At 41.3% G+C, this 10,598-nt stretch overlaps 1 protein-coding gene across 1 annotated transcript; it reads left to right on the forward strand.

Moving 5' to 3' along the window:
* Positions 1–280: 280 nt before the first annotated feature.
* On the forward strand, positions 281–10,598 carry WDR82 (WD repeat domain 82). Its single transcript, XM_009891277.1, has 9 exons — positions 281–303; positions 473–570; positions 3,920–3,986; positions 4,186–4,285; positions 6,376–6,492; positions 7,291–7,446; positions 7,570–7,639; positions 9,189–9,331; positions 9,832–10,598. Exons 1-9 carry the CDS (start codon positions 281–283, stop codon positions 9,859–9,861), a joined length of 804 nt encoding a protein of 267 aa, XP_009889579.1. The 3' UTR covers positions 9,862–10,598.

Below are 10,598 nucleotides of genomic sequence, written 5' to 3' on the forward strand. Positions count from 1 at the left end.
TTAATACTGAGAAGCCCTGTTCTGAATGAGACACCCAGTTCTACGTTTTGAAGTAACATAGAACAAAAAGACAAATTATTCTCAATTTTTAAATAAGCAGCAGATGAATTAGAGATTTGGCTGGGCCTGGGAATGATGGGGCAGTGCTGCTTGACATTCAGGGCTCGTTATACTAGCTCCTCTTGTTCTTTTTACAGTAGACATCGTGGGAAAAACAATGTTTGCAGGAGACAAATAAGTGCGTTTTACGGGTGTTAGAGGGAACTCCTCAAGCCTAGGGATGGTATTGGAGAAAGCACAAGGGTGCCTGTTTGAAAATCCAATACAAAAGCTTTTCTTTCTTTGTATAAAGCATCTGACTACTTGAACAGTCTTGTAATATCTCAGTGAAAACAGGCCTTGTTAACGTGGTGGGTTTCGGTTTGAGCTTTTGGTTGCAGTGAGTGCAATTATTTCTGTTTCCTTCTGACAGACCAAAGAGAACACTGTACAGTAAGAAGTATGGAGTGGATCTCATCAGGTACACACATGCTGCCAACACTGTCGTGTACAGCTCCAACAAAATAGATGGTAAGTGGTCCACTGGAGTTGAGCATATTTAATCTCCTTACATTAAAACTACATTCCTGCATAAATAGCTCTCAAGAGCTGGGAAAAAATTATAGCAAATTTTCAGTGATAAACACACTGTCAGAGGAATTAATGTTCAACTCTAGTGCACAGCTCAGTGATATTCCCTTGAGCATGCTGACATGAGTTTTGTTCATTGCTGCAATAACTAAAGGGATTAAACATTGTTAGTGTGATGAAAGTGCCGTTCTTGATTCTGCTGTTCACTTTGGTGTTTGACACCAAAGTCAGCCTCTGTGCCTTAATTTCTTGCGCGTGAAATGAGGTAGAAGGGGAATGTGGCCGGAAGGTGGGCTAAACGCCCTGTCTCTGTCTGGTGCGCACACAAGTCAGCTGCAAAGGAAGGGAATGTTTTTCCATTCTCCATACGCAGCAGGGAGGGCAGGAAATTCAGGTAACTCAGCAGATCACCAGCCAAGCCTGGAGGAGGTCACAGCTCTTCTGAGATTAGCTTTGCTTCTGTTAATCTGTTTTTTCCATGTAATAGACAAAAAGCCCATTTTCATGCCATTTCTCCACAGTCAGTGTCTGTGATAGCTACAGTCTGTAAATCGATGACATTGAAGGGCTTCTAGAGCTTTGTGACAGGCTGTCTGTTAATGTATTTGAGTTTGATTTAAAATTCAAATTTAAGAACTGGCACAGATAAGTACATTAATTCTTCTAGCAGGCAATAATTCCTAAGGTTGGAAACAGCTAGTGTTAATTTCAAATTTTGTCTCAATTTTGTTTATTGTGGTCAGTGTCTGAGAGTTTTTTGGTGAACTAGTCTCTTAGCGCAGCACCTTATAAATGGGTTTTAACATTTGTATTTGTAAACTTGGGCATTTCTGGAATAGCGGTTTTGGTTTGTTTTTTACTTTGCAGAGATGGAACTTGACAGTAGAGGTACTGGTACCTTGTGGTGTGTGCTAGGTTACTTACAGAATTTAAAAGAGTAAGAATTTAGAGCAGGTGGAAGTTGCAAGCTAGGAAGGCAGGTTAAGCTAGAACAAGCTGGGCCTGAAACTAGAGGAACAAGGACCTTTCCAACAGAATGGGATTTAATGGTGTAAAGGGATTAAAAGCATGAGGGGAAGCACTTGCCTTTTTAGTCTGTTTCACAGCCTTTTTTTAAATTATTATTGTTATTACTTTGTTATGTCACATTTCTGACTTGGCTGTTATTTAATTTACAATTAATTAACAATTTAATGAAGCATTTTTAATGCCGTTGTGAGTTTTTGTTTATAAGCACTAATAAGCTTTTGAGGAAACAAAACTTAAGAGTCTTCATCCTGCAGGGTAGCATTATGATAAAAACTTGATTAAAAGAAAAATATAAGAGTGTAAAAGTATTTGTTGCTGTTACGAACCGTAAGCTTAATAAAACCAGCATTGTTTTCTGTAGGGGTCCAGATACTCTGTGGTCCCTAATGCACGCAGTCTTGGGCAAGGTGCATGGTATTTAACCTGTTACGCAGTTATCGGGAGGGAAAATAAACACAGGAATGTGTTATGGGAGTGCTGGCGCCTGCTCCCAGGCATTTTATGTGTTGAGTTGCTTCCAATCCACTTCTGAAGATTTCCTCAAGACCTTTGAACCTAGTTCCTCTTGCCTGATTCCAGGCTGAGGTAGTAGTTTGTACAGTTTGAGGGTCTATGATACCACCCGGTACAGGAGATAACTGTACAGGCCACTGCCTTGCCTGGGACAGAGCGCTGCCAACAAAAAGGATCACAAAGGATTACAGTTCCGTCGTTAGCAAAGGAAGATGAAATTCTGCGTGAATACTTCGGAAATCAGGTAACAACAGTTCTTGCAGGAAAAACTAGAGATGTGTCTTAACAGCGTGCTTGAAGCGTATTGGTTCCGGGCGTGATGGGGTGTGACAGTGGTGTTGGGGATTTATATTTTGTATAGTCACCTCAGGTCACTTAGAGTCTTTCAGAGTGGTGTGTCACCAGCATCATGTTTCCAGTTTGATGGGTCAGCTTTTATTTTCTTGTCAGATACTGGAGGGTGGTCTAGAACTCTGATCTCAGCTTGATGTGAAATCACAGGCAAAAATGGTAACTTGGTAATTTTTTTCAAAGAAAGTAGTTTTGTTGAATGAACCTTTCAAAAAGCTCTGAACACAGTAGCCTTTATGAGTGTTAAAATGCTCTGTGCATATTGCATCCCGTTGGCTCTTGTTCTTCCGATTCAAAAGTAAAAATGTCCTTTTCCCTCAGTTTAATGTTAGAGCATCAGCAGAACTTGGTGTTACAGCAGTATGGAGCCTCTTGGCACTGTACGGTGCAGGTGCCAATCTCTTCCATCCAGCAACAGCTTAAACTGATGTCCTCTAACTAGTGTGAGAAGGGATTTTGCTGATGCTGCTTTCCAATAGCAGAGGTTTCACTTGTGCTCTTCACATTTCATTGCTCAGATTGATCTGCACATAAATATTAAAAAGTGGCTCCTGTGCTTTAATAATTGTTTCCTCTTACAAGGATTTCCTTTAATCTTGGGAGAAAGTCTCAACAGCATCTCCCAAAATTCTGAGCTATTCTTGGTATGTTCATCTAACTCAGAATAAATTTACCACTTGAGAAATGTTGTGATGCTGCTCTCATTTATTCAATATATTTTTTTAAGATTGCTTTAAGTGGACTAAGCTTTATATTACTGCTCTGACCTGTTCTTAAAGCTTAGCTGTTCTAAGTGCAGAGAATTTGTGAAGCTGTTGATTGTCAGATTGAAAAAAGGAGAGATTAGCTACTTTTTAATGGTCTTGTCCTGGCTTTGAAGTTCATGTTTTTACCTTCTTTTTGGCCAAATGCTATAATTTGCACATTTCCTATGCTTGCTGTTTAGGTGGATACTTATTTGCTGGATGTGTGCATTGGTAAGACAGCAAGATTCATTGTGTAGAGAAAAAAAAAAAAGGGGGGGGGGATAGTATCAACTTGGTAAAGAGTGGATGCTCAGTTTTGTGAGAATGATGGAATAAAATCTACTGGCACTTAAATTTTAGCAGCTTTGAAATTGACTTGCATAAATCACGTGACAGTTTGCCTTTAAGCTGTAATATGACTTCAGACTGGGGGAAGCATCTTTTCCTGGTGCCTGATTTCCAGTTCTGCCTTGGAAACCGAGTTGTTTTATGTCTGCTTCTAACTTGATTCTATTTCAAAGTCTCGAAATCGAATAACCAGACTCTGTGGCAAAATTGCTATTGCTGTGGGGAGCAAGTTTACTGTGTGACCACTTCTAGATAACGTTGGGTTCATTATAATAAAGCTTATGGTTTGTTTGTGTTTTCAGATACAATCCGATACCTCTCCCTACATGACAACAAATACATTCGGTATTTCCCAGGACATACAAAAAGGTAAGATGTGGCTTGGAGACAGTACAGGAGAAATTGAAATAATGATTGTAATGCGGTTGAGTTATGTTACACTCAATTCACTCTGGTTTTCACTTTGTAGAACTGTTCATGGCAATTACGAGTGCACAACTCAGGATAGTTGTGCAAAAATTTCACTTTTTTTATGTGTCTCTGATGCGTGTGGTTTTCTGTGTTGCAGAGTGGTTGCTCTTTCAATGTCTCCAGTGGATGATACTTTTATTTCTGGATCTCTTGATAAAACTATTAGACTTTGGGATCTTCGCTCTCCAAATTGCCAGGTAGGATAACAAATCCATGTACGTAGTTTGTTGCATTTTTAGTTAGAAGGATGAAAAATGGATGCGTGCTTGTTATAAAACAAAAATACTGCCAGAAATGTGTGCTGCTGATTTAGTGTTGACAGCTTCCTGGAATGCTGAGGGAGCCTGGATCACAAATCTCTGTGAAATATGTGTGTCGCATTGTGTAATGCCATTCACTTTCACCTGTGTCTGTGCTGGAGAGGTGCTGGGAAGAGCAAGAAATAACACCCTCAGCTGATGAAACAAGAGAAGAACTGGGTGTCATCAGCCTCTTCATCAGGCTGTTACCCCATGCAGAGAGTGTTCTCTTTTCGCTGGTGTCTCTCCTGGGTTGGAAATGGCAGCAGAAGGGGCATTGGGAGATGCATTTTATCTGAGTGTTTATAATGTGTTTGTGTTTAAAATTGGTGCTTTGATGCAATTAAATTTGATGAAAAAACTGATCATCTAAAGTATCACACGAGCCATATGGTCTTCCCCCTCCTCACATAACCTTTGTTGTTCATCAGACCTGTTCGTGAGCAGATTTAACTTTCTAGCAAGGCAAAACCCTGGTGGTTTTTATTTATTTATTTTCCTGGAATAGTTTACTGTACTTTTTTTTTGTGGAAGCAGGCTTGTGTGGGCTGAAAAAAGTACTAGAGCTGGCAGCAGGGGCAGGAATGAAAGACTAGGAGTAGAATCTCTGCCTTTTATCCATGATGAGCTGGTTTGTTCCTATATCTGGACATACAGTGTTGTGCTCTCATATTTTTCTATCTCATGCGGACCATTTTGCTTATGAGAGAGGGCTATTTACTTATTCCAGATTATGTACCTGTAAATGCAAAAGGAAGAAAAGGTTATGTTTCTTATGAAATAGTTTTATCTATCTTAAAACCAAGCTTTTTCTGACAAGAAATCTTAATTTTGCCTTTCGGAGTATGCCTTTAATGCCTTTTCGTAAACTTCACTTGGGATTAATCTCAATCTCAAAGTTGCTGCCGATGAGATAGTGTTGTAATTTCAGTAGCAGTTCTGTGAGATTTTTGCTAATGCCTGAAGTTTAAGAATGGTAAAACTAGGACGTGTAACTGGAAGCTGCATCCAGCAGGTTAGGAAACGGCTTGAGGAAGTGTTACTTGTAATTTTCAATTTGCCCATGCGGTGGCAGCCGTAGTGCCTAGATATATTACCGGGAAACCAGAGATGTCCCACTTGCAGGAGCCCTCAGTATTGCCTAGCTTACTGCCTCGCCTTCAGAGACCACAGGGAAAACTGACCTAAATTGGAAAGAAGAGAGAAGTAGTAAAGTCTCTAGACTTCTCTAGAGAAGAATGGTATTTCAGAAATGCAGAAACTTCTTAAATGTATTGTTGATTTAATCAAAGATGTTTTCTTGTTTATGTGCATACAGTTACATTAAAGGCATTTGGTGAACACGCGCAGACCTGCCAGTCAGGATACAGAAAATTCTATATCTTGTTGGCTTTTACTAAATTTTCTCAGGTCTTTTCTACTATGTAGGTTAAAGAAAAGTTAACATTAAAAATAAGCATTGATAGTTATCTGTCGGTTTTAATATGTAAGGTCTGTTTGCTTCCAGAAGGTACGGGTTTTCATTAAACAGGGATGGAAAGCTCAGCAGTGGTGTTCGCTGGAGGTCTTTCTGCTTGCTTTCAAAATAATTTTTTTCCCTTCCTTCGCAGCTGTCACTGGCAGAGTGTTGCTATCAATCCCAGCAGCAGTGTTTTGTGGTGCTGTTGGTACGGTTATTAAAACAGCCATATCATCCTCCCCTCTCTGGGTACGTTTTGAGTGGATGGCAGCTGGAATGGGTTTTTGATTTGTTCTAATGTAAACTTTGTCATTGCAGCAAACTACAAGCTCTGTATGATGACCTGAAGTAGTCAGAGTTGCTTGTGAAAAGCTTGAGTTCTGAACCTTTGTAAAACCTCAATATTTACAATTGTAATTCAGTTATTCCACCTGTAGGCTGCTGTCCTCCTCAGAGCGGGCTCAAAGGGTGGTGGTAGAAGTGTGAGCATCAGTTTCACAAAATAATTTGGACTACTTCTATTTTCTAGGGTTTAATGCATCTCCAGGGAAAGCCTGTGTGTTCTTTTGACCCAGAAGGGTTGATTTTTGCTGCTGGAGTCAATTCTGAAATGGTGAAACTTTATGATCTCCGTTCTTTTGACAAGGTGAGCTAACTTCACTTAACTTCACTTCTTAAACTTTTTAGCTTGCGAGAAATAGTCTAAACTGAGTGCTCAAAGGCTGGATTTCTTTACTCCAGCTTACTATCTAGGATGCCTACTGGGCACCTAGAGAATTTTCAGTAAGTATGAATCTCAGGGGCGTACATGCTGTCACCAAATCCTGAAATCCACTCTTGAACCTCTGTTAAAGTTTACTTCTGCTAACTCCTTAACCTGTTCCAAACTCCTGTTTAGGCTTTTTGTCATTACTGGGTTTTGGTATTTTGTTTGTTTGTTTTTTCCTTGCTGCTTATTCTGGAAGAATACTGGCAAAGATGGAGCCAGGATTGTCAGGAAGGATGGAAATTTCCAAGGAAACTAATTGGGTGGGCAGCTGAACCAGTCAAGCACTGAGCATAGTTAGTTCCATGGTTTTCAGAAAGTCAGATGACGATAACACTGGCTCAAGCTCTTTCTCTAACTTCAATTAAAGGCCTTATTTGAAAACTTCATCCTACCTTAAATTTCTGCTGTTGAGTGTGGTAGAGTATGGGACTGTTGTGTATTGAAACACCCTACTGTGTGGCTCTTTTTTGCTATGGAAACTTTGGGTTCATACTTCTTTGAAACTTATACATGCAGTGACATGTTTTTGCAATGACACTTTCCTTTGGTATCTTGGGACTAAAGATGTTGTTTTGAGAAGTCTTAAACTTATTCCTGAGCTAAGGTTAAAAGCAGACTCTTGTTAGCAGCAATGCATGCAGACTGTACATCGTATTTCCCATTTTTTCCTTGAAGGGGCCATTTGCTACGTTTAAGATGCAGTATGATCGAACGTGTGAGTGGACAGGCTTGAAGTTCAGTAACGATGGCAAACTCATCCTCATATCAACTAACGGAGGGTTCATTCGACTGATTGATGCCTTTAAAGGAGCTATCCTGCATACATTTGGGGTGAGCATGTTGCCTGTGTTACGTGCTTGAGACCTGGTGTTAGTTTCGGGAGCAGGTGCCCTTTGGTTGCAAGATTACTGTGAACATGCTCTCTAGTACATATTCTCCTGTTTTGTGCTGTAGGGTTATAACAATAGTAAGGCTGTCACGCTGGAGGCATCATTCACACCAGACTCTCAGTTCATCATGATAGGTAAGCTAATTCTTCTTGGAAAGAATTTCAGTGCTCTGAAATTAGGTCTGTTACGTAGGACTGAAGCAGTGTCTGTTGGGAAGCGGAATGTATTTAAATAATACAGTGCAGCTGTAAGCTTTTTTTGCATTGACAGTTTTCTCTTTGTTAGTTTACTCAGCATTTTCTAGACTGAAATGTAAACTAGCCTGCAAGACGACTTATTTTTTCCTTTATATATGAATGCTATTCCAAAAAAAGATAAGAAACCAGCAAACTTATAATGTGTGGAGACCTGTCACATGTCAATGATCCTCACCCTGTGGCCAGGACGCTCTCATGTGCTGCCTCAAAGCAATTCGGAGCTGTATGTTGTGGCCTGCCCTCCATTGCCTGATGAGCAAGGCACTTGTCTGTACTTAGGCAATTGGTCTCATCGCCTGGTGCGTTTGTACACCTCTCAGGGACATTCCTGTACTGGTGACATGCTGTGGCAGCTGCGTTTTGTTCATGTAGCTCTTGTAAATCCCCATGTCTGTGGAAGAAGCTCTGCTTAACCCTTGATAGAAGCAGTAGGCATCAGCCTGATGGCTCCCAGTATGATTCCTCTGGCCCAAGTCACCTCCTTATTTATATGGCTGGCATATCAAATATGTTGAACTTAGTGGTAATCGGTATCCCAATCCTCATTTTCCCTGGATGAGTGATGGTCTTGGCAAAACTTCTTTTTTGTTGTTCTGAGAACTTCCTGATTGCAGAGAAAACTGGGCAGGGGGTGAGCTGTTCTTTGTTTAGTCTGTTTCTTGAGAGCACTTTATTGTACATATTTACCTTCCTGTTGTGCCCTTCCAAATGAAAACTATAGTGGAAGAAGTTCCAAAATACAGAAGCAGAAAAAAAATCTGTGCATTTTTATGAGGAATCCTATTTAAAATGAGACTAAAGCAGAACTGAATTATAAAAATGTTAAGTGCCCAGCCTCAGAGTTTGCAAAATACCATTTTAAAATGAAAAACCTGTCCTGTTGTAGCAGTGTGGAGAGTTGACATCTCCAGTGAAGCTTCTGGTATTTGGCATAGTGCATTGAAACCTGGTTACCTTCAGTGGTGAAGCTTTTGATTTGATCCTCTGCCTACCAAGTGAAATATTTATCTGTGTCTGAACTGAGAACTTGTGTGAACAGTGACTCTCACCCAGCTTTTGGCCTCTCGCACATCAGTGCAAGTTGGCAGGGGTCTTTCCTCCTTAGTTGAATGGTGTCAATTCTTCTTTTCTGCTGGGTGACCGTAGCTGTTAACCCCTTTGCCAGAATAGCGTTGCACTGGGTTGCGTAGTTGAGTCTCTGCAGTGCAAAGATATAAACTTGCTGTTTGGATACAGGGAGATCCAGTAAAATCCAGTGATGTTTTATAAATGCCCTGGTGATACTTTAGGAATTTTAAAGGTTAAGCTATGAAGATGAGGCATGCTTGTTCCTACCATTCTCTGACAGAAAAGGTTATGTACTTCATTTTCTCTGCTGGCCTCTCCAATGCATATTGCATGTCCCCTTTTCCACTCCTGCTTGCAGGTTCGGAGGATGGGAAGATTCATGTTTGGAATGGGGAAAGTGGGATGAAGGTGGCTGTGCTGGATGGGAAACATACAGGTCCTATAACCTGTCTGCAGTTCAATCCAAAATTCATGACTTTTGCTAGCGCATGTTCCAATATGGTAAGGACAGTGTTTTAAGTCCCTCCTAGCTCAATGAGTTGCTGACCCTTTTGGAAATGAATCTGAGAAGGCTTAGTGCTGCTGTTGGGCATTTCCTTGGGCTTTGGTGAGAGCCAGGCCCTTGTCTGTTGTGCCTTGATTGTGCCTTGCCTGGCAGGTAGATATGTGGGGCAGCACACCTGGCAAGCCAGCGTTTGATCACACACGTGAAAGCAGAGCAGTGAGGGAATGCACATGCAGAGTACGAGTTCTTTAGGTTACTGCACACAGCTGGTATTTTCAGTTTGTGTAAGGCTGGCTTGCTCTGGAGAACAAACCAAACCAGTGTAAGCAAGGATTGTAACCTTAAACTGCTGGGAGGGTGTTGCTGCCTCTTCAGTAGTCTCTGCCTGTGTACTTAAAGAAGGTAGAGTACTTACAGTGATCAGCTCCTGCAGTGTGCCGTAGGAGAGATTTGTGTTCTGCTCTGTAACAGGTGTTCATTCGTTCCTCTTTTGTAGGCCTTCTGGTTGCCAACTATCGACGACTAATTCCTACACTGCAGCTGCTGTCAGATGACTTCCATCCTGCTAACAGCAGCACATCATTGTGAGCATAGTATTGGAATTGCCTCAGTCTCCTAGACTGTGTTCCTGTTCCTGCATATGTGTCCATATGTCTTACCTTTATTTGCTGCATTCCTTTGCGAGGACTCTTCACTCGGCCTCCTAGCATGTTCAGAAGCGGCATGCTACACGTTCTTACCTTCCAGTCCGTGCCCAGCAGGCTTCAGCCGAAGTTGGAACTGACACAGTATTATTTCTAAGAGCAATGAAGTCTGTTTTATTTACAAAATGTTTGTGGCATTTTTTTTAAGCTGTAATTGTGTGTTTTCCTTCTGTAAGTGCACAAGGCTCTTGATAATCCAAGGTGGAACGTGCGATTCCTTCCCATAAGTGCATGTTTTTCACATCTGGGATCTCTCCGGTTTCCCTGCAGTCCACAGATGCAAAGTTACCTCTGTGCCAAATGTGAACACTGACAGTTACCAACTTAAACAGCAGATGCTGGATTCTCTTGCAGTGGAACACGTGCTGAAAGAGTGGGTGACTGTAAATACGCATTATACATCCTGTTATCCTTTTTTTGGCGATTTAGTGTGCAACAAACCGTACGGGTTTTGTCCACTTCCAGAGCTTGCCGAAGCCTCCCTGCTGTTTGCTGTGCCAGCATCCCGGAGGGCACAGACAGTACTGATGAGGTCCAGTCAGTGTCCGCAGCAATAAAG

The sequence above is a fragment of the Charadrius vociferus genome, unplaced genomic scaffold (assembly GCF_000708025.1).
Source record: "Charadrius vociferus isolate BGI_N301 unplaced genomic scaffold, ASM70802v2 scaffold758, whole genome shotgun sequence".
Classification (NCBI taxonomy): Eukaryota; Metazoa; Chordata; class Aves; order Charadriiformes; family Charadriidae; genus Charadrius; species Charadrius vociferus.